General features: G+C 41.3%; 1 protein-coding gene across 2 annotated transcripts in view; it reads right to left on the bottom strand.

Annotated features, from left to right (window-relative positions):
• Nucleotides 1-24,445, bottom strand: part of WDR72 (WD repeat domain 72) — a 364,461-nt gene that overhangs the window by 188,106 nt on the left and 151,910 nt on the right. For both annotated transcript variants that reach the window (XM_040342714.1, XM_040342713.1), the window contains exon 14: nucleotides 292-497. In XM_040342714.1, the coding sequence (XP_040198648.1) occupies nucleotides 292-497 (206 nt within the window). The remainder of the gene's footprint in view (nucleotides 1-291; nucleotides 498-24,445) is intronic.

Consider the following 24,445-nt stretch of genomic DNA (forward strand, 5'->3'; position numbering starts at 1 on the left):
ACAACTCCAAAACGGTGTCATGAAAAACAACCAAGTGTTGATCAGTTTAAACTGTAGGTAACAGATAACACTGATCTACTTTTTGTTTCCTACTTAGACCTAGTACTGTCAATGTATTGTATGGTGGGACTTCATGCACTGATATAATATTAATGTAAGACACAACAATATCTATATTTGGTACACATAATGGACTCTGAAACTTTTGAATATACATTCTCAAATCACAAATCAAGAATCGTCAGTTCAGGTCTAAGCAGTATTATCTGACATGCTATGTTGTCTCCTTACTTTGTTTGTTGACTTATCTGGATTGATCAGATTATGGGACAGGTTTCCAAGTTTGTACGAGTTTGATGACTTGAACGTTGTCCTCGAGTTTCTTTGTGTCTCTTGCGAAGTGTTTATAATGGAATCTGTCATTTCAATGGTAAAATCTTCACAGGAGGTAAGAATCGCTTTTGCCATCTCTCCTGTTTCATGGCGTTCCAAAGTACCTAAACAAATTGCAAATGACAGGCTCTATCAGTGGCTAGTCAGTGGAGATGTAACTTGGAATAAACAAACAGTGTTGACATCTGAAGCGTCTTCTCCTTTTTTAAATTGGAAGAAAAGCCTAAAGCCTCGTACACGCGATCAGACTTTCTGCGGACAAAGCCTCTGACTTTTGTCCGAAGGGCATTGGCCTTGAACTTGTATTGCATACAAACAGCAAAGAATTATCGGCCAACAAACACAAAACTATGTGTTTTTTGAGCTCTTTAGCGCCGCCCTTTGGTCAACTTCTGCCAATGTTGTGTTATGGTTAGCAACGCTTCTGAGCATGCGTGTTTGTACTTTGGATATTTGTGTGACTGACTTCTGTACACACAATTACATAATCTGACAACACACATTTGTTGGCGGACAATTTTAAAGCATGCTATCCCACATTTGTTGGTGGAAAATCCGACAACAATTGTCTGATAGAGCATGCGGATAGAAGGATTATTCGACAACATCCTGTCATCACACAATTCCCTTAGAATTATCTGATTGTGTGTATGGGCCTTTAGAATAACTATTCCTAAAAACATTCTTTCCCATACTTATCCTGCCTGACCTGTATCAATAAGATCTATGTAGTTACCTATTTTAAAACTGCTCTGGTCCGGTCATGTGTTCATACAGCTCACATTCCTCTCTGTTAGTAAGCAGCTGCTGCAGGGGAGAAGAGGGCATTCCAATAATAGCTGAGCCATGGGAGCCTATTGGTGACCTCGCGGCTCATGGTACAGTATTACCAGACATTGTTGAGCTCTTTATTATGTAGGGGGGCTGGAGCTTCAGGATCACGTGACCAGGCATAAAACCTGAATACAAATAGGTATGTAAGCGGATCTTTTTTTATACAAAATAGGCAGGATAGGTAGGGGGTGGGGATGACATTTTTAATCTTTACTTCCACTTTAAGCTAACATATAACCTACAGAGATGCAATGTTTCCCTATTATCCGAAGGGACAAGCACGAAAAATGTTCTCATTGGATACCAAATTTTCATTTAACCATTACAATTGTCATTTAAAAATACAATACAAATACACTACAATACATTACATCACTTCCCAATTTGTATTCTGTCATATGAGAATTTTCGGCACTTTAGTAAACTCTTGATTTACGATATGAGACTAGCATGCAAAAAAAATAGATGATCCTTCCTCAGATAATCTCAGTGGGCTAGATTCAGCAAGAATTTACGCTGGCGTATCTATAGATACGCCGCGTAAATTCAAAGCTGCGCCGGCGTATCTTCTTTCTGTATTCAGAAAGCAAGATACACCGAAATTAGGCTAAGATCCGACGCCGTCGTATCTTAGGATGCATATTTACGCTGGCCGCTAGGTGGCGCTGCCGTCGAGTTCAGCATAGAATATGCAAATGAGCTGGATACGCCGATTCAGAAACGTACGTGCGCCCGGCGGATTTTTTTACGTCGTTTGCGTAAGGCTTTGTCCTGCGTAACATTACTCCTGCTATATGAGGCATAGCCAATGTTAAGTATGGACGTCGTTCCCGCGTCGAATTTAGAACATTTTACGTCGTTTGCGTAAGTCGTTTGCGAATAGGGCTTTGCGGAAATTACGTTTACGTCAAAAGCATTGACTATTTGCAACGTGATTAGGAGCATGCGCACTGGGATACGTTCATGGCCGGCGCATGCGCCGTTCGTGAGAAACGTCATTTACGTGGGGTCATGTTTTATTTGCATAAAACATGCCCACCTCCTGACAATTTGGAATTGGCGCGCTTACGCCGGCAGATTTACGCTACGCCGCCGCAACTTACGGAGCAAGTGCTTTGTGAATACTGCACTTGCCCGTCTAAGTTGCGGAGGCGTAGCGTAAATAGGATACGCTATGCCCGCATAAACCTACGTCCCCCTACCTGAATCTAGCCCATTGTGTGTACCAACAGCATTAGTTTATAGTAACTGTGGGGCAGCCTTGCTATTTCTCTAACTTCTTCCAAATTAATAAAATCTCCCAGAAAAATCTAGGGAGCAGGTTTAGGTTTCTTTATATACAAATCTTGTTCATATTGTAACCGTGCTGCAGCAGGAATTTTCCTGAATACTGTTTATCTCTTATTTAGACATGTCACAATTTTTCCCTTTATTATCTGCACCAAAGTTAGAAGACAGGACATTATGGATAAAGGTGTAGAAGAGCCAACAGTAGTGCCTGATAAAGATCATTCAGCTCCATGATCACAGCAAAAAGGAAAAATCTAATTCCAATCAAATAAAAGAAATATACAGCATACGACTGATATAACCAGGTTCAGCTTTAAATATGTTGAGCATTATGCAACATGTACTGAAATATATGGTACCTAGAATGTTTAATAGAGGGATGCTAAATTATTTTAGGCAGTCATTAACTAATATAGTCCAAACGAATAGTAAGCATTTTGCTAGTAATTAGCTTCTACTGGGCTAATACAAGATAGACAATGAAAACCAGAATTTGATTGATTGTTCAGCAGAGCCCCTATACAGGAGGACCAGGAAAGGTTTAAATTCAAATACTGCCCTCTAGTGCTCAAAAAGGTAAACAGCGAAGCATGTTATGAATAAGGCCACTTTTTATAGGGCAATAAATAGCATGATCCATTTTTATGATGAAAAACCTTTACAGTCTCTGCACTTGATAGCACTCATTGTCTCAGCAGGATATCCATCTCTATGCAGAGAATAGATGGTTTAATGCAATTCGGCCAGTCATTTCCATGCTTGTCCTCAGACACTGAATGCCATGTGATATTTGTGAGTCTTCAGAAGGCATTTTCTTGAAAGCAAGACCTGCATATAAAGTAGGTACCTGCCTGGGCTGCCCTCAGGTCAGATAAACCTTGGGTTATCTTGATCTATGAACATGCAATGTTATAGCAAAATCCAGTTATAATTATGTTTACTTATATATGTCACATACTTAGTTGATGTGTGTAGTTATAAAAATCTTTTGGTGATTAAGGAATCTATAAACAAGAAGTTAGGTTTGCATATTGTTAGAGGAGACCATGCACTTGACGATCATAATTGCTCAAACTACCCAGGAACTCTGTACATATTCAGATATCAGCTCTGAGCTGAACTTCATAATAACATAGTAAGTATAGTAACACATACATAGACATTGTACAGCCGTAATTACAGCTTCAATCATTTCATATCAGGTCACTATTGATTGGTACCAGTAGTTATTTTTGCTCATAGAAGTTATTTTGTGCTTTGGGATCTAACATCAAAGGAGTCAGCCTGGCTGAATAATGATCTATCCAGGCAGCAGTAAGAAAGCCAAAAACGTAGGGACAAATGAATGCGTGTATACTTCAGGGGTCTTGATATGTTATATAAGCTTGGTTTTTGCTAGCGGCAGTAAAAAGCATGTGTGCACAGTGTGGGCACCCCCAACCTCCTGCCATCTCCTCTCCATCTTCAACTGGATGTACAGTTAGAATTCTTGTTTTTTGCTGTCCCAGAAAGCTAATGTACCCAGAAGACCCACATGACAGAATTGGACAGCGATTTAAAAAGACAGTTTTACATAGAGTAAAGCCCAGTGGGCTGAAAAAAAAAAACCTGACAGCTCTCTTTACTAACAATCCGATGTTAGTACAGTGATCTCCGCTGCTGTTCTGACAGGGGGAGGTTGGCTTCTGTCAGACCAGCTGCCATACACATGGGCCAAATGTCGGCCGCTTTTAATTGAACTGGCCGATTACACCCAACATTCGGCCCGTGTGTACTAGACTTAAAATCAGTTTGAGGAGCACTTTGAAGGATCACTGTAATGGTTGGGAATATCCCACCACAAATTCATACTAATATGGTTTCATGGCTAGTGGCAATTTATGGTGAATAAGGATGAGAATACTGGAATGTTCCCCCAGGGGTTTTAATGCGGCACGGTATACGAATAATGCCGCGTACACACAACCTTTTTTAATGAGGAGAAAAGTGCTATTTTTTTAAGTGGTTGTGAAAAACGATTGTGTGTAGGCTGCAGAGCATTTTTACTCGACGAAAAAAATGGGCACTAAAAATTTAGAACCTGCTCTATCCTTTCTCGTCCTTTTTCAAGTCGTTCTATTTCACGTAGTGAAAAAACGGTCGTGTGTACGCTTTAATAAGGGGGAAAAAAACGTGCATGCTCATAAGCAAGTTATGAGATGGGAGCGCTCGTTCTGGTAAAACTAGATTTTTTAATGGAGATAGCACATTCGACACGCTGTAACAGACTGAAAAACAGGAAGACTGAAAAGCGCAAATCGTCTCTCACCAAACTTTTACTAACACGCAGTAACACGAAATCAGCAAAAGCAGCCTAAAGGATGGCGCCATTCGAATGGAACTTCCCCTTTATAGTTTCGTCCTACGTGTTGTACGTCACCACGCTTTGCTTGAGCATTTTTTATCACGATCGTGTGTATGCAAGGCAGGCTTGAGAGAATCACGTAGAGAAAAACATTGTTTTTTTCCATGACAAGAATAACGATCGTGTGTACGCGGCATAAAGGTATGAAATGACATAAAAGTCTTTATTGAAAAGCAAAATAAATACAGGTAAACATAAAAAAATATGAATTCTGGTTGTGAAGCCTCGTACACACAACCGTTTTCCTCGGCAAAATCCATCAAGAAAAATGTTGGCAGAGCATTTTTGCTGAGAAAAACGGTCGTGTGTATGTTTTTCGTCAAGAAAACTGTTGTGGATCTTGACAAGAAAAAAAGAGAACATGCTCTCTTTTTTCTCGTCGGGAGTCTCAATTTCCTCGTCATGTTTCTTTTTGGGCTGGTTTACGAAGAGAAACACGTTTGTGTGTATGCTTAGAAACCCGCGCATGCTCAGAATAAAGTATGAGACGGGAGCGCGCCTTCGGTAAAAGTAGCGTTCGTAATGGAGATAGCACATTCGTCACGCTGTAACAGACTGAAAAGCGCGAATCGTCTCTCACCAAACTTTTACTAACACGCAGTAACATGAGATTAGCAAAAGCAGCCCCAAGGGTGGCGCCAGTGGAATCAAACTTCCCCTTTATAGTGCCGTCGTACGTGTTGTACGTCACCGGCTTGAGAGCAACGAGATTTTGTCTTGACAGTGTGTATGCAAGGAAAGCTTGACAAGATTCTAGTCAAGCCTGACAAGAACCTCTTCGAGGAAAACAACGTTTCTTTTACGACGAGATTCTCGGTGGTGTGTACGAGGCCTAAGAGTACATACAAATTCCATGGTGAATAAGGATATCCCTGCCAAAGATCTGCACACATTCTTCATCAGAAGGGTGCTTTTAGTAATGCATGACCCTTTTAATGTACCTGACAAATATATTTACTAAGGTAAGTAGTGATGAGCGAACTAGGCAAAGTTCAATTTGTATGTGGTTTAGTGAACCCAGTGGAAAGTCTCTGAATCCTACCTCCCACCTTGCAATCTTCTCCCCATGCTGGTGGGACAAAGTCATACACACAGGCCAAATGTTGGCTGGTTTTTAATGAAACCGACCAATGTCACCCGACATTCGGCCTGTGTGTACTAGCTTTAAGATAAGTTTGAGAAGCACTTTGAAGAATCACTGTGAATAAATGATGGTCAGGGAATATCCCACCACAAATTCATACTACTATGGTTTAATGGCTAGTAAGTGGAAATGTATGGTGAATAAGGATATCCCTACCAAAGTCCTGCACACATTCTTCATTGGAAACATGCTTTTAGTATTGCATGACCCTTGTAATGTTCCAGGTAAAAGTTCATTTTTGGAAATATATTTATTAGGGTAAGTAGTGATGAGCGAACTAGGCAAAGTTCAGTTTGCAAGTGGTTTAGTGAACCCAGCGGAAAGTCTGTAGCCTCGTACACCTGACCGGTTTTCCTGCCAGGAAAACTGCCAGAAGAGCTTTTGGCCGGGAAAACCGGCCGTGTGTATGCTTCCTCGCAGTTTTCCCGGCGGGAAAATGGAGAACCTGCTCTCTATTTTCCCGCCGGGATTCCCAGCGGTTTTAAACCCGGCAGTTTTCCTATGGGGAAACACTGCAAGGGAAAATACACACGGCCGGGATTCCCAGCCAAAGCTCTCCCCGCAGTTTTCCCGACGGGAAACCCAGGCGTGTGTACACGGGGGGAAACTTACCGAGCAGGTTCTCGGTTTTCCCGTCGGGATTCCTGGCAAACTTTATACCGCCGGGAATCCTGGTCGTGTGTACAGGGCTTAAGAATCCTACCTCCCACCTTGCAGTCATACACACAGGCTGAATGTTGGTTGGTTTTTAATGAAACCAGACAGTGTCGCACGACATTCGGCCTGTGTGTACTAGGCTTACGATCAGATGAGGAGCACTGAATAAATGATGGTTGGGAATATCCCATTCATACTCCTCTGATTTCATGGCTAGTAAGTGGCAATTTATGGTGAATAAGGATATCTCTACCAAAGCCCTGCACACATTTTTTATTGAAAATGTGCTTTTATGCCCTGTACACACGATCAGTTTTTCCGACAGAAAAAAACGTGGGTTTTTTTCAGCAGGAAAGCGGTTCAAACTTGTCGTGCATACACACGGTCACACATATCTTGTCTGAAATTCCGAACGTCAAGAACGCGGTGACATACAACACGTAAGATGAACCGGGATCAATAAAGTTCAATAGGCAGTTTGGCTCTTCTGCTTGATTCTGAGCATGCACGTTTCGCCTGTCGAGATCCTTGGTCGTGTGTACGAGGCCTGAGTGTCTGCAGTGGTTCTCCTCTTTCTCTGCTCACAGAGGCAGCAGCAGGAGCCATCGGGGGTTAGCTAAACCACGATGTGTGTCAATGGACGCACACAACGCTGCTTGGGATCAAGCCCACAGGTGCACCCCACTGGCTTCCTATAGTGGCACACTAAGAAGAAGAAGAAGAGTCAAGAGCACTGGCAGGGAACCACAGTAGAGGAGGTTTGGGACCTCTCTGTACAATAGCATTACACAGAGCAGGTAAGTATGTTATTTTTTAGAGGAGAAAAAGACCTTATGAACGGTTCAAGGACTTAATACAATTATTTACTATTATTGTTTTAACACAATAATGTCATTTTGAAAAAAAAAATTACATTTGTTTTAAATCTGTGGCTTTACTACCTGGTTGTTTTAATTGAAGTCCTTTTTTGGGTATTTCATAATATAGGGGGAAACACTCTTTCCCCGCCTCCCAGTTCTGCTTCTATGTTGTCTGCTAGACAAAGTCCACTGTTATCACCATCAGGAAACCCTTGTTGAGAAATCCCATGAGGCCATTGCTGGTGTACAAGAATGCAAACGTGAAGTGGATGCAAAGAGGCTGCAGGAGCTCAGCAGCATTGAGATGCAACAAATGAACAAAAAGAGTTTTATTATAAAAGAAACTTGGCAGTTTATGATTCATAGTGCTTTCACAAACTAAATGTCATCCAGGTAAGGTTATGGTCTGGCTCAGAACCTAATTTGCCAAGACCTGTACCACTGACAAGAATAATAAATGATGATAAATATTTTGTCATTCAATTCATATACATTATTCATATTTACCTATATACTTAAGCATGGATAATAAAACCAAATCTCGCCCCAGGCACATACATATTGCTGTGTTCTACATATTTTTGCTATTATTCCATGTCAGTAGGACATAAGCCCTTAGACCGCCTGTGGCTTGTCAGTTATTGACAGAGCAGCCTACTTCAGTACATGCTGTGCAGATATACAAGATTAGAATCCCATATTTCATAGTATAGTTTTAGAACAAAAAACAGGCAAAAGTGTTATACCTGCCAATCGTATTTACATTTTTTTTTTTTAGAATTGCCTGGTACGTTTATAAAGTCTTAAGATACACTCACTAACTTCAAAAAAATGATGTGCAATGCATAGATATTGGATTTTGCATACCTATGAGAGCCCAAGTTGATGCTAACCCATCAGTTCTGCCCTTTAGTAATCAAGTCCATTTAGTTAGTGGTGTCAGGAACGCTTGCAGCGGAGCCGCCATCATCTACTGACTGAGCTCTAAGCTAAATTGTACTCAGTCATTTGAGGTTTCACTTCTGAAATACTGCAATCCCCTTGTGGTCCAATTAGGGATTTTTTTCCACATACAAACTTATTGAACAAAACTACTGTATAAGAAATAACATTTCAGACTCAGAACTACAAAATAACAAAAAAAGTACATCTAGAAGTATTTAGATTTAACTCAATTGTTTCCATAAGGTACATTTTATTGATTAATTATTACTACCTAGAGGTGACCTAAAAGCAACAATATACTTGCAATTTGCAAAAAATAAGCCAAATTAGCTCTACCTTACAACAGTAGATTTTACAACTGCTGCAGAATGTCAGTTAAAGTGGTTGTAAACTCGTAAATAAAAATAATAATAATAATAATAAAAACCTGCAAGACAAAGGCATAATGAGCTAGTATGCATAGCATACTAGCTCATTATGTATTACTTACCTTAGATCGAAGCCCCCGCAGCGGAAGCTGTCGGTCAAGGCACAGCTAATTGAAGCAACGGCACGACGTGCCATTGCTTCAGTGCGCATGTGCCAATGACTTTGGCACATGCAGACACAGGGGTATATCTCCTAAACCGTGCAGGTTTAGGAGATATCCAGGCTAGCTACAGGTAAGCCTCATGCCCTGTACACATGACCGGTTCGTCTGATGAAAACGAACCAATAGATTTTTTCATCAGATATCTGATGAAGCTGACTTCCATCAGTCTTCCAATCGTGTCCAACGCGGTGACGTAAATCACAATGACGTGCTGAGAAAAATGAAGTTCAATGCTTCTGAGCATGCGTCGACTTGATTCTGAGCATGCGTGGATTTTTGACCGATGGATTTCCCCACAGATGATCGTTTTTTTCTATCGGTTTTTTTAACATATGAAAATTTTAAAACAGGTTCTATTTTTTTTCACCGATGGGAAAAAAACTGATGGGGCCCACACACCACATCGGTCTGTTTTCATCAGACGAATTGATCGTGTGTACAGGGCATTAATATAGGCTTACCTGTAGCAAAACAAAAGGGTTTACAACCACTTTAACCCCCTTAGCGGTATCCCCGAGCGTGACTCGGGGTTGTTTTTCTATGCTAGGATCGGTATCCCCAAGTCACGCTCAGGGTAGATATGCAGAGGCGCGGCTTACCTTTCGCAGCATCCACAGACAAGTTACTTACCTTGTCCCTGGATCCTGCGATGCATCCCCGCTGTGTGAGCGAGCGGGACCTCGCTCGATTCACAGTGTCCCCGTGTGCCGCCGATCTCCGTTCCCTGCGACGTTACGACGCACGGGGGCAGAGAACGGCGCCAAATTCAAAAAAGTAAACAAACACAATACATACAGTATACTGTAATTTTATAGATTACAGTACTTTATGTAAAAAATACACACCCCCTTGTCCCTAGTGGTCTGCCCAGTGTCCTGCATGTTCTTTTATATAATAAAAACTGTTCTTTCTGCCTGCAAACTGTAGATTGTCCATAGCAACCAAAAGTGTCCCTTTATGTCAAAAATGGTTTTAGAGCAGCTAGAAAACAGCGATAATAAATTATAATCACTTGCAGAATTGTGCGATTTGTGGGGAAATTCGTCATAAAAAAATAAAAGTAATGACAGCGACAATTCTGCAACTGAGCAAATTTCAGTGATTTTGAGTTGATTACATTTTCGAATAATTTTTATTATAATTATATTATTATTTGTTATAATTATTTATAATTATTTATTATATTATAATTTATATTTTTGTTTTTAAAAAAAAATCATACCCGGGATGCCTACTAGACTCTTGTTTGGTCAGATTTAAATGAGTTATTCCTAAGAATTGCAGACCTACAGTATAAAACGCCAAATTTCCTTGCAAAATAATTGTACCGCTTTTGGTACGTAATTCCAGACAGAATCATACCGCCAGGGAGGTTAATAATGTCAGAGGATTGCATTCTAATTTCAATTGAGAAAGCCTTTCCCATTCTGTGAAACATACTGCGATTTATTTACTAAAGCTGGAGTGTGCAAAATCTGGTAGGGTTTTACATAGAAACCAATCAGCTTCCAGATTTTATTGTCAAAGCCTAAATAAACAAGCTGAAGTTCAAAACTCATTGGTTACCATGCATATTGCAACAGATTCTTTGTGCACCAGTTTTAGTAAATCTCCCTCATTGTACCTATAAGGGATCTGTAAACTTTACTTGAGGGATACATGCACCTGTAACTGGCTGTTCCAAATTACACCTATTTACTCCAAAAAAAATAAAAACATGTAATTTTCAATACCTATCACACTTTTGCAATAACTGATCCACCTTGTCCTGGCCAGGATTGGCCTGGGCCTTTCAGAATAATGTGCCTATGGTGGAACTAATAAAATGTCTATATTATGTCTCCCTCTCTTCTAATATTATTATTATTATTTCCTTCTTTATTAATTATTTTCTTTCTTATTGATATATATATATATATATATATATATATATATATATATATATATATATATATATATATATATATATATATATATATATATATATATATTATATATATATATATATATCAGCTAAACATTAGCTCCAAGGCAATATTCTATAACGTTACAGGACACTTTGGGTAAAATGACATTTTCTCTCATTTGTAACATGGAGTTTTTTTTTTCCTTTATGTCAATGGGAATCATACTATACATAATTCAGAAAATACAGATACAGATTAAGATAATACAGACTTTTTAAAAATGAGAAGCGCATCTGCATTCACTTCAACTATTAATCATATGAAATAGAAGATTTGTTTTTTCATTCTCCTGCACACGATCGGCTTTAAAATCAGATCTCCCCTCCACCTCACTGCACTTACTTAAACTTCACACTTTTTAAAATCAGGTTTTACATCTCATTGTGGCTGAATTTTTATCTCAGCAGCTGTTAAACATTTAGACACAGGGGTTGTTTTACTGAAACTGGAGAGCGCAAAATCTGGTACTGCTGTATATGGTAGCCAATCAGCTTCTAACTTCAGTTTGTTCAATTAAAGGGGTTGTAAAGGTTAGTTTTTTATTTTCTAAATATGTTCCTTTAAAGCGGGAGTTCACCCGAAAAACTATTTTTAACATTAGATTGAGGCTCATTTTGTCAAGGGGAATCGGGTGTTTTTTTTTTTAAATCGAAGCAGTACTTACCGTTTTAGAGATAGATCTTCTCCGCCGCTTCCGGGTATGGTCTTCGGGACTGCGCGTTCCTATTTGATTGACAGGCTTCCGACGGTCGCATACATCGCGTCACGAGTAGCCGAAAGAAGCCGAACGTCGGTGCGGCTCTATACGGCGCCTGCGCACCGACGTTTGGCTACTTTCGGAAAATCGTGACGCGATGTATGGGAGCGTTGGAAGCCTGTCAGAAGCCTGTCAATCAAATAGGAACGCCCAGTCCCGCAGCCCATACCCGGAAGCGGCGGAGAAGATCTATCTCTAAAACGGTAAGTACTGCTTCGATTTAAAAAAAAACACCCGATTCCCCTTGACAAAATGAGCCTCAATCTAATGTTAAAAATTAAGTTTTTGGGTGAACCTCCTCTTTAAGTTAGTGCATTGTTGGTTCACTTACCTTTTCCTTCGATTTCCCTTCTAATTGTTTTTTTCTTTGTCTGAATTTCTCACTTCCTGTTTCTTCTCAGTAAGCTTGCCCCCATCATCCGAGCCGTTCTGGCTGGGGGTTAGTCAGCCTGCTCACGCCCTCTCTTGGGACTACATGCCTGCGGGGAGATGCTGTGAACCTGCAGGGATGTAGTCCCAAGGGAGGGGGCGAGCATGCTGACTAACCCCCAGCCAGAACGGCTCGGATGATGGGGGCAAGCTTACTGAGGAGAAACAGGAAGTGAGAAATTCAGACAAAGAAAAAAACATTTAGAAGGGAAACCGAAGGAAAAGGTAAGTGAACCAACAATACACTAGCTTAAAGGAACCTATTTAGAAAAAAACGAACCTTTACAACCCCTTTAAGCTTTGACATTAAAACCTGGAAGCTGATTGATTTTTATGCAGAACTGCACCTGAGTTTGCACTCTCTGGTTTTATTAAATCAACCCGTTAGTGACTGAAGTGAAACAAGATAGCAAATTATTGGTTATTTCCTTGTAATAAGTATAGTGAAGAATACACTGTTGTATCCCGTTCAGATTTCTTAAGAAAGTCTAAATCTGTTTTTCAGCTTAGATCCCAGTTGGCATAAAGAAGGACACGCAATCGATTCTGGACTTTCAATAGATTAGCAGTGGGCAAAACATGGCCTAAAGGCCACATAGCACAGTCTTCAGAAAGGTCATGTGAGGCCACTTTTACAAGAAATAATTCCCCCCCCCGTAGATGTTCCCTCTATATCATGACTTGAATTATCCAAGTGGTTACAAACCCAACACCCCATGTAGCTGGCACACCGTCCAGACAGTACCCTGCTATATTAACTGTTTTAGTAGAAACAAAAAGTCCTGATATCTTGTCATCACTTTTTCATGACTTTATATAGACTGTGTTCTATTACAAAGAAGTAACCTCATGTCTGATACACATACAAATCCCTGGACGTTAGAACACTCACCAATCCCCTGCAGATATATTTGTTTTCTGGCAAGTCAATGACTTTGATCTTGTAACATAAAACAATTCAAACACTGTAACCTAAACATAAAATCATCAAAAAAGATAACCTACTATAATACTAAAACTACGGCAAATTTATAATTTAGGACAATGGCTGACTGATTTATTTTATCTTATTTTATTTTAACTTTTTATTGTAACATTGAAAATGTCTGTCTGTACGAAGCTATAATACTATTTTTCGACATAGTAAATAAAACAGGCACCTGAAAAGGAAAGGCTTTGCTTTTAACCTTGCAGAGAAGACTTTTGTGTTCTTGAAAGTTCATCTATACAATATTTATCAGGATTTACCCGAGCTGTTTTCTGCCGCTAGCTGCTGTACAGTACATGGTGTCCATTCCATGCCGTACAAATACTTTGGGGTCTTTTGTAGAATTCTTTGCCGTCCGATATCTCATAGATCAAATACTTATAAATCATAAACAATGGAGCTCTCAAAAAAAGGTAGGTAAAGAGTAGAAGACGGAATGTATTCTTGGTTCATAGTGCAACAAGGGCTTGTATGGTGGTAAGAAGCTGGTAACAAATACCAGGTCACAATCTAAAGGATGATCTTTACTCAAAATTCAAGCAAAGCTAAGGGCACATTAACATTTTCTATTATGTCTATTATACCTCTAGAAAAGAAGAAGGGAGAGGTTAAATCTTTCCTGGAGATCATTGATCTATATATGATAATGAACTTCCAGTCTTCATGGCCACAAGCTAAATAGAAATATAAGGCAAGGGAGGAAACAAAGTAAGGTTTATAAAATAGGTATATTAGAGAGGTGGGTTAGAACTACAAAGGACCACAATGTAAGAACTTCAAATAGCCCCTTTACACGGCCACACTGCCAGGAGCTTTTATTTCCTCTTATTCTATGCCATTATTGCCAACTGTGAGCTAGAAGGTCTAATATGCACACAGACCCTTAGGCCCCGTACACACGACCGAGTTTCTCGGCAGATTTCAGCCAGAAACTCGATCGGAGCTGTATTGTGCCGAGAAACCTGGCCGTGTGTACACTTTCGGCCGAGGAAACCGACGAGAATCTCGACGTGCCAAATAGAGAACAGAGATATCAGGACACAGCACTAACATTTCAAGGGACAAAGGAATTTAAACTGGGATAGTTGGTGAGTATGAGGCAGCTGCTTTGGGCCCCACAACAATAACAGGGCCCAGGGCAGCGGCCCCTTTTGCCCTGCCTTAACCACTTAAGGACCCCTTCACGCTATATACACGCCTATATACGTCGGCAGAAGGGCACGGCTGGGCTCTTAAAGAGGACGTACAGATACGTGCTTGTGCCCAGCCGTGGGGTGGGGAGCGCCACCAAAAGAAAGCTCTATTTGTGGGACCACGCAATTGTCAGTTAAAGCGACGCAGTGCCGAATTGCAAAAAGGGGCAAGATCCTTAACCTGCATAATGGTCTGGGTCTTAAGTGGTTAAATAGGAAAAAGCACATGCGTTTAACATTTAGGAGAACAAGGACAATCATATAAACGGAACTGAGCCTTGTGACATTCATTACAGAAGGCTAAGTTTTACCCCATTGACATGCACAAAGCAATGTATGATTCAATTCACATCAATGTCTCTGTATTTCTTTTTGCTGCAGCCAGGAGATGTTTTACAGGGGAATGCTCACTAACCCACACAGAAGATCGGAATTTCCGATAGGATTTTTTTCCCATTGGAAAAAAATAAAACATGTTCTATTTCTAAACTTAGACGGAAAAAAGTCAGATGGGGCCCACACACAGTTGCAATATCCAATGAAAAAATTCCGTCTGACTTTTTTCATCGGAAATTCCGATCGTGTGTACAAGGCATTAGGGGCCAGATTCACAGAAGAAATACGCCGGCGTATCTACTGATACTCCGGCGTATTTTCAAATTTGCCGCGTCGTATCTTTAGTCTGAATCCTCAAACCAAGATACGACGGCTTTTGGCATCGATCCGACAGGCGCCTTCGGATCGTAGGTGTAATACTTTGGCGCCCGCTGGGTGGAGTTTGCGTTGTTTTCCGCGTCGGGTATGCTAATTAGCTGTTTACGGCGATCCACGAAGGTACGCACGTTCGTCGCATTCTCTTACGTCGTCGCTAGTCAGCTTTTCCTGGCGTAAAGTTACAGCTGCAATTTCATGGCTTATATTTAGACTAGCCATGTTAAAGTATGGCCGTCGTTCCCGCGTCAAATTTTAAATTTTATTTTTTTTTTGCGTAAGTCGTCCGGGAATAGGAAAGGACGTAAGGCACGTCGCCGTTCAAAAAATTACGTCGGTGTGACGTCATTTCGCGCAAAGCACGGCGGGAAATTTCAAAACGGAGCATGCGCAGTACGTTCGGCGCGGGAACGCGCCTAATTTAAATGATACACGCCCCATTTAAATTAGGCGGGCTTGCGCCGGACGGATTTACGCTACGCCGCCGCAAGTTTACAGGCAAGTGCTTTGTGAATCAAGCACTTGCCCGTAAAACTTGCGGCGGTGTAACGTAAATGAGATACGTTACGCCGCCGGAGTTCTACGAGAATCTGGCCCTATTTGTCCCCCCCAATGACAACAGTCAGTCCCATCCCCCCACAGTTAGAATCACTCCCTAGGTAACACATTTAACCCATTGATTGCCCCCTAGTGTTAACTCCTTCCTTGCCAGTGACATTTATACAGTTATCAGTGCATATTTATAGCACTGTTCGCTGTATAAATGTCAATGGTCCCAAAAATGTGTCAAACGTGTCTGATCTGTCTGACACAATGTCATAAAAATTGCAGATCACTGCCATTACTAGTAAAAAAAATTAACATAATAATAAAAATGCCATTAATCAATAACCTATTTTGTAGGCACTTTAACTTTTGAGCAAACGGATCAATATACGCTTATTGCAGTGTTTTTTACCCAAAATTTGCCAAAATATCAGCCTAAACTGAGAAAAATATATATATTTTTTCTTTTTTTATTTGGCATAATTATTATAACAAAAGGTAAAAAAAATATATTTTTTTAAATTGTTGCTCTATTTTTTTGTTTATAGCGCAAAAAATAAAAACCGCAGAGGTGATCAAATACCACCAAAAAAAAGCTCTGTTTGTGGGGGGAAAAATATGAAAATTTAATGTGGGTACAGACCATGCAATTGTCATTCAAAATGTTACAAATGATAAAAATGATAAAAAATTTATTTGGGTACATGACTGAGGAATTATCATTTAAAATGTTACAGCACTGAAAGCTGAAAATTGGCCTGGGCGGAAAGGGGGTGAAAATGCCTTGCATTGAAGTGGTTAAAGTACCGCAGTGTCATATGGCAAAAAAATGGCCTGGTCATGACGTTAATACCACTTTAAACCCAGGTTCACACTGGGTACGATTTGGTACAATTTGAGATGCGATTTCACATGTCAAATCGCATCTCAAATCGGCGGCATTTGCCGGCAATTGTCGGCAATGGCACTGTCCTAATTGGTGCGACGCCGCATCTACGGCGCTGCACCGATTTGAAAAAGTAGTTCCTGTACTACTTTTTGCGATTTCGGGCCGCGATTTACATTTAACACTGCACAGATGTCTCTTAAATCGCGGCCGAAATCGCGGCAAAATCGCAGCCGCGAAATCACGGTAAAATCGCAATTTTACTGCGATTTTGAATTTGCAGCAGTGTGAACCTAGCCTAAACTGATTTTAAGCAGTACAATAAAAGACAAAAAAATAATAAATGAATGGAATAATCCAGCATATACTACTAGCTATTATTTACTGGACTGACATTTACACATTGAGATATGTCATGTACATTTACACGGTGCCATAATTATCTAAGGATTTTTATTGTAGACAATTTTCTTTCTCTTTGATGTTGCTTTAAATTTTACATGAATACCTTTCATGTTTTATTGAACTATGGCATCTCTCCTCATACATACAAGGCACACGGATTATAGTGATAATTAGCTGTAAAGAAGAAGAAACAACACAATAGAAATATTATTCCAGGAGAATGATCCTTTATTGGAATGACTGGTTGTTTGCTTTGACAAACTAAGGTTTCTTTTTGTCAAACAATAAAATGTGTTTCATTGACAAGGTTGCTTATTATTTTAAGCCTTCTGTCAGAGTTCAAGAAGCCAGTGAGTGACAGCTGAATCATGCTGTATCTATCATGGAATTTTCAGCAATTGAAGATGTATCATTTTTCATCACTTACAGATGAAGTTCATTGCCTCACTCACATGAACGGAATAAAGATCAACCTAGTGCCCTCTTTCTAGCAAAACCATTTCACACTTAGTGCATTTGAGTGCAGGAATACATGGAAAGGCAAGAATTCTGACACATGTATACAAATCTGCAGGATTATACCCAGTAGTGCATGGATTAATATTTTTACTGAGATATTTGATTTATTTAGGCAACATGCAATTTGCAAAATTAAAGCGGGGTTCCCATTACAGTTTTCAATTTTTAAAAATATCTCCTTTCATCTCTTGTTTTATATGTTTATATAGTCTCACTTACTATTTTAAAAAGTTCCGCCGAGTTGTTCAAAACGAACACTTTATATTCTTGTCTCCAGATCATTTTTGTTTTGCTTGTGGGCATTGTGAAGCCCACAAGCAATTACTTCCGGAAATACTGTGGATGACGCTGCCTGTCCCGCCCCATTCTCGTGCGTCTGCAATAGCACTGCAGCGCCGCGCCATCAAACACTTAGGTTGCCATCACAACGAGCGGCGGCGGCGAAAGTGCACGCCGTTGTGATGGCAACCCATAAACATCAACAAGCCCGAAGACACAGGGGAAGCGCACGGCATCCTGGGAGCCGAGGGAGCTGACATCAGGATCCTCGGTGAATAGGAAGGCAGATTTTGTGGGACCGCATAGCAACAGGCATTTCAAGGTGAGTAAAAAAAAAATGTATTATTTTTTTTTTCTTTTTTAGGTCTTATCTACACTTTAAAGCAAAATTGTATTTTTGATGGAACCTCCACTTTAAATAAATCATAGCTAAATTAAAGTGGTTGTAAAGGTTCATTTTTTTTTTTATACAGTTTGTTTTGCACAGAGTGGCCCTGATCGTCCTGTTCTGGGGTCCCACAGCAGCTCTCACAGCTACTCCCTGCATTAGATGACCCCCTCTGGAAAGCTCTCTCCCGAGGGGGTTACCTTACGGGCGCGCTCCTGTCACATACACTCGGCGAGATGCAGACTAGAATACTGCAACCACTGAGCAACAAATGATATCACCTGTGATTTATTTCAGTTATCTTGCAAACCTGGCCTGTTACTGGGTCCTGAGGACAGGACAACTGCTCTACATAGTTGTACTCATAGGCATGCACATGGGTTTATGCAGATTGACCCTGCTGCACAGGCCCCCTGTGTCGACACCCCCCCCCCCCCATTCCCCTGCAGTGCTGCCTGCTTCTCTCCTCTTCTCTCCCACCGGCTGCTGCAGGGATGTTACAGAATGGAGAGCGGGGGAAGGGGACAGTAAATATGTAATTTACTTGGTCCCTTCCTTTTCTGAATGAACACAATGAGTGTACCAATCACTCACTGTGTTCATTAATAACTGAAGTCTAGTAAACTAGTACAACTAGTAGTAAACTAGTTAAAAAAAATGCTTCCATTTGTGAATGAACAGTAAGCCGCTCAGCACAGAGCACGTCCCATTCATTCACTGCCCAGTACAGCTGAGGCTGCAGAGAAAAGGACTGGGGAATCTCTGCCCTCAGTCCCTTTCTCTGTCTCAGAAGTGAGACATCAGATATTTCACCAAAGTCCCCCAACAGGGCTCCTAAAAAAAAAAATTGTAAATATATATATATATATATATATATATATATATATATATATATATATATATATATATATATATATATATATATATATATATATATATAAAATTGCATGTATGTTTGAGCTTTGGGGTGCACATCGTAATGCAATAGACTGCGCAACCAATTGCTGTACACAGACCAGGAGAGGGGAGGGAAGGGAAGTACTAGGGGCTAATCAGCCTCTTCTGCATACATGAGTACTGACAGGGAACATGATGACAGGAGGAGCGAACAAAGTGATCAGTGTGTTACTTCCCCTTTGTTGTCCAATCAGGAGAGGGGAGAGACACCACTGTATGTTTTAAAGCAACTCTTTTACTTGAAGAATCCTAAAAACAACCCTGTTAGGCCCCGTACACACGGCCAGTTTCCTCGGCAGAATTCAGCTTCCGACCGAGTTTCTGGCTGAATTCTGCCGAGAAACCCGGCCGTGTGTACACTTTCGGCCGAGGAAGCCGACGAGGAGCTCGGCGAGGAAATAGAGAACATGTTCTCTATTTCCTCGTTGTTCTATGGGAGCTCTCGCCCCGCCGAGCTCCTCGGCGGCTTCAGTGCTGAACTGGCCGAGGAACTCGATGTGTTTGGCACGTCGAGTTCCTCGGCCGTGTGTACGAGGCCTTAGAGTTTAGATCTTTTCTGGCCTATTACTTGATAAAAACAATCAGGTGTCGCTGTAATAACTACCCAAGGGCTGATTCACACCAGTCACTGCGTTGCAGCTCAGATGCTGGTGTGCAGTGCGATCTAGCCGAGATCAGCGCAGTGATGATACGCTGAGCAAGGTGGATCACACTGTCCCTTTGTTTTTTTAAATAAACTTTATTGAGGAGTCACACAAACATCTCATAAAGTCAGTTGTCAGTCGTGCAGTATGAGGCAGTGAATTGCCTTGCACTGCACTGTGCTGATAAAAAGTACTACATGCAACTCAGTGATGTGAACTACACACATAGGAGACAAAACATCTTACCTTGTACATTTGGTGGGGCTGCATTGGAAGAGCCCCCCAACACATTCCCAACGTATATGACAGTGGCGGCTGGTGCTGGAAAGTTTGGGTGGGGGGCAGAAAACAAACCTGGCCCCCTCACTCACACTTCCCCCAGCACTCGCTTGCACTAAACCTCTCCGGCGCTCGCTCGCTGGATTGGGAAGGTTGCAATCCACGCCCACCACAGAAGCAGCTTACTGATTGGCTAGGAGGAGAAGCAGGAAGACATTAGCAAATAATAATTTGCCAATGCCATCCAAGTGGGTGGGCTTGGGCACAGTGCCTCATGCTCTAATCACATGTTTTAAAAAAAATTATAAAAATGTATTGAAATCTATGTGTTTGCTGCCCTGCATGGAGATTGGCCGGGCGCATTGATTAGGGCATAAGTAATTTTGTTCAAGGTGTAATGAATCAGATTGGGATGCTGCTACCATACTGAAGCCAAGCTAAATGTAATACACACAACCGTTTTTCATGTCATGAAAAAAAAAAAAAAATTCCCGACGTGATTCCTCTCAAGCCTGCCTTGCATACACACGATCGTGATAAAAAATGCTTGAGCAAAGCGCAGTGATGTACAAAACGTACGACGGCACTATTAAGGGGAAGTTCCATTCGAATGGCGCCACCCTTTGGGCTGATTATGCTAATTTCCCATCTCATAACTTGCTTCTGAGCATGCGCGTTTCTTCCCTGCCGTTAAAGCCTACACACGACAGTTTTTTACGGCGAGAAAAACGACGATGTAAAAAAACGACAAGAAAAAATAGAGCATGTTCTAAATTTTTAATGCCCATTTTTCTCGTCAAGAAAAATGCTCTGGAGCCTACACATGACCGTTTTTAACGACCAATTAAAAAAATTGCATTTTTCTCTTCATGAAAAACGGTCATATGTACGTGGCATAATAGTTACATAAAGAGCTACAAAGTTACATAGTCTTGCTGAAAAAGTCCATCTAGTTCAACCAATAAAAGGGGGGGGGTGTGCAATCCTATATACACAATCATATACCCACAGTTGATCCAGAGGAAGGCAAAAAAATAATAATAAAGAATGATCCAATTTGCTCGAGCAGGGAAAAAAATTCTTCCTGGTCCCCCAAGAGGCAATTGGATATTTCCTGGATCAACTTTACCTATAAATGTTAAAAAAAAAAAAAATATTTGCACATCTAAAATATTTGATGCCAGAATACGGTGTCACTGAGACTGGTCATGGAACTCATACCGAAGCACCACATAATTTACAGTTTACAGACATATCCCAAACATGAAAGGATTGGTACCGTATTTGCCGGCGTATAAGGCGACCGGGCGTATAAGACGACCCCCTAATTTTACAGTTTTTTTAAGATTTTTTGCCTGTACTCACCGTATAAGACGACCCCCCTTCCGAGGCTTCCAACGCTACATATTTCTTCCTTCTGGAGCCATATTCTTCTTCCTTATTGCTGGAGCCAATCACAGCGAGCGATGTATTCTATTAATGAATACAGAGCCTGCTTGGATTGGCAGAGGCTGTAACATCATTAGCCCACACCTCTCTGACTCTCAAAAAAATCCAAGCAGGCTACTGTATGTAGCCTGCTCGGATTGGCAGAGCTTGTTACTCCAATCTGAGCAGGTTCTGTATTCATTTGAATACATTGCTGTCTGGGATTGGCTAAGCGGTATATACTGACTGTATGTAGACGAAGCAGCTGACCCGGCGTATAAGACGACCCCTGCTTTTTGGCCAGTTTTTTTAAGTGTAAAAGGTAGTCTTATACACCAGCAACTACAGTATTTTTCTGTTTACTTCAAAGTAACAATAAAAAGACCCTCAACACATTGGGGGAAATTTACTAAAACTGGAGCACTCAAAATCTGGTGCAGCTATGCATGGTAACCAATCAGCTTCAAACGTTAACTTGTTCAGTTAACCTTTGACAAAAGAAACCCAGAAGCTGATTGGTTTCTATGCAGAGCTTCACCAGATTCTGCATGCTCCAGTTTTAGTAAATAACCCCATATATATAGTAAATGTCCTTAAAAGCAGAGCACCGGCTACCCTTGCACTTTTTTGAACAATAGCTTGCATATTAGCCTTGAAAATGGACTGAAATTATGAGGCCCCGTACACACGGCCGAGGAACTCGACGTGCCAAACACATCGAGTTCCTCGGCCAGTTCAGCCCTGAAGCCGCCGAGGAGCTCGGCGGGCCGAGAGCTCCCATAGAACAACGAGGAAATAGAGAACATGTTCTCTATTTCCTCGTCGAGCTCCTCGTCGGCTTCCTCGGCGAAATTGTACACACGGCCGGGTTTCTCGGCAGAATTCAGCCAGAAACTCGGTCGGAAGCTGAATTCTGCCGAGGAAACTGGTCGTGTGTACGGGGCCTGAGCAGGATTATAGACCTCAGTGACGCTCACTGCAAAAGATTGGGTTTTACAGACAGGATTTAATGACACTCTCCCCCACCGCAAATCAAATTCAAACCCGGGCAGATTCGCTCATCCCTAATGTGTATAGAATACCTTTCAGCAATGATCTAAATATGAAAGGGGTGCTCAGAATTGCATATAGATTTTGCCACGTTAGAATAAACTGAAAACACTAAGCCATTTCTCTGTAGTAAAATAGTAATAAAATAGAGCAGTCCCTTCAGCATACAGTACATATGTCTCAGCAGAAAAAGCTTCGCTAGCCACATATTTTAGTGGGCTTTTGAATTAGTCACCATTGTCCTCAGCGACAGATCTTCCCATGTTTAAATAAAGAACTATATACAGTCGAAGGTATGATTATTTTAAATCAATAAAGCAAAAAAATACAATTGGATCTTGGTTAAATAACGTCAACAATCCAAGCTTAGTAAATGCAATAATACAGAAAGCAAATTTAAGCTAAAAAAAATGTATTGTTCCATGTTTTTGGCACAGATGTATTGAACACGAGATTCAATTACACAGCGACCACCACAACAAAAGATGGTGCAGTAAATTGAGGCGTGTGGCAAGGGTTAACGTTGCAGGCCACACTCGCAAGGCTGTTACAAAGCTTTGCACATATATGAGCCTTAAGGGTAAACACAGCGTATTTCAAATACATGCTGCTGCTGACCACTGTGACCTTGACCCCGGCAACGTCCCAGCCTCCAGCAGCTGAAAAGCCCCTGCAGAATTTATCAGTCTAGGTCTACATCCCTTCTCAAATCTAATTCTGACTGATGACTATGCCGGGTGAAAGACAAAGAGTGATGGAAACAAAAGGAAGCCAGCGGCATGGCTCACAGACAAAAGACTAGCCACATGACCACAGTACTGTAGGAAAAGTTTTAGTGTTCTCAATATTTGGGTTGGAAAAGTGTAGCTGAAAGTAAAATATAGGTAAACACATCCTTAAACATCCTAAAATATTAACTGGACTAGAATTAAAGGAGTTGTAAAGGAAATTTATTTTTTTGCTGGAATGACTGTTTACAGGGTATAGAGACATACCGTATTTATCGCGGTATAACGCGCTCCCACGTATACCGCGCACCCCTAAAGTTGCCCCGAATCCTGTGGTAAAAACATTTTTGGACTTACAGTTTTGGTGTCTTGCGCGGCGTCCATCGGCGGCCTCGTTGGGTCCGGCGTCCGTCTGCAGCTTCGGGTGTCCTCTTCGTCAGGTCCAGCATCCTTCTGCGGCTTCGGGTGTCCTCTTCGTCGGGTCCGGCGTCCGCCTGCGGCTTCGGGTGTCCTCTTCGTCGGGTCCGGCGTCCTTCTGCGGCATCCTCGCGTCCTCCCCGCTCGTTTCCCGCGCCGAGTTTGAATACTGCGCCGACATATACAGAGCACAGTACACTCGTGTATTGTCGGCAATGCTCGGCTACCCGCACTGACGTCCTGTACATCCAGGACGTCAGCGCGGGAGGAGCCGAGACTGCCCGACAATACACGAGTGTACTGCGCTCTGTATATGTCGGCGCAGTATTCAAACTTGGCGCGGGAAAGCGGGTATCGGCGTATACCGCGCACCCACGATGTTGCCCTGATTTTCAGGGCAAAAAAGTGCACGGTATACGCGGATAAATACGGTAATAGTTAACTGATCCCTTTTAAAAATGATTAAAAATAGATAAAGCTTAATCATATAATGTACCTGCAGTTTCTAGTTTAGTTTTTGTATGTTGTTTCCTGCTTCTGTGATGTACAGAGCCACAGAACCAATACAGGGCAGTGATGGTTTGGAAAACGAAACTGATTGGTGCTGTGGGGTTTTAGACACACAGTAATCACACCTGAATACAGAGATACAGAGATAAAGCTCCCAGTACTGTGGTTATCAGGAAACAGACAACCAGGAAGTGTGGAGATCAGAGAAGAATTACAGCAACTTGAGAGCAAAAACGAACAATGAG

This window comes from Rana temporaria, chromosome 3, assembly GCF_905171775.1.
Source record: "Rana temporaria chromosome 3, aRanTem1.1, whole genome shotgun sequence".
In the NCBI taxonomy this organism is placed as follows: Eukaryota; Metazoa; Chordata; class Amphibia; order Anura; family Ranidae; genus Rana; species Rana temporaria.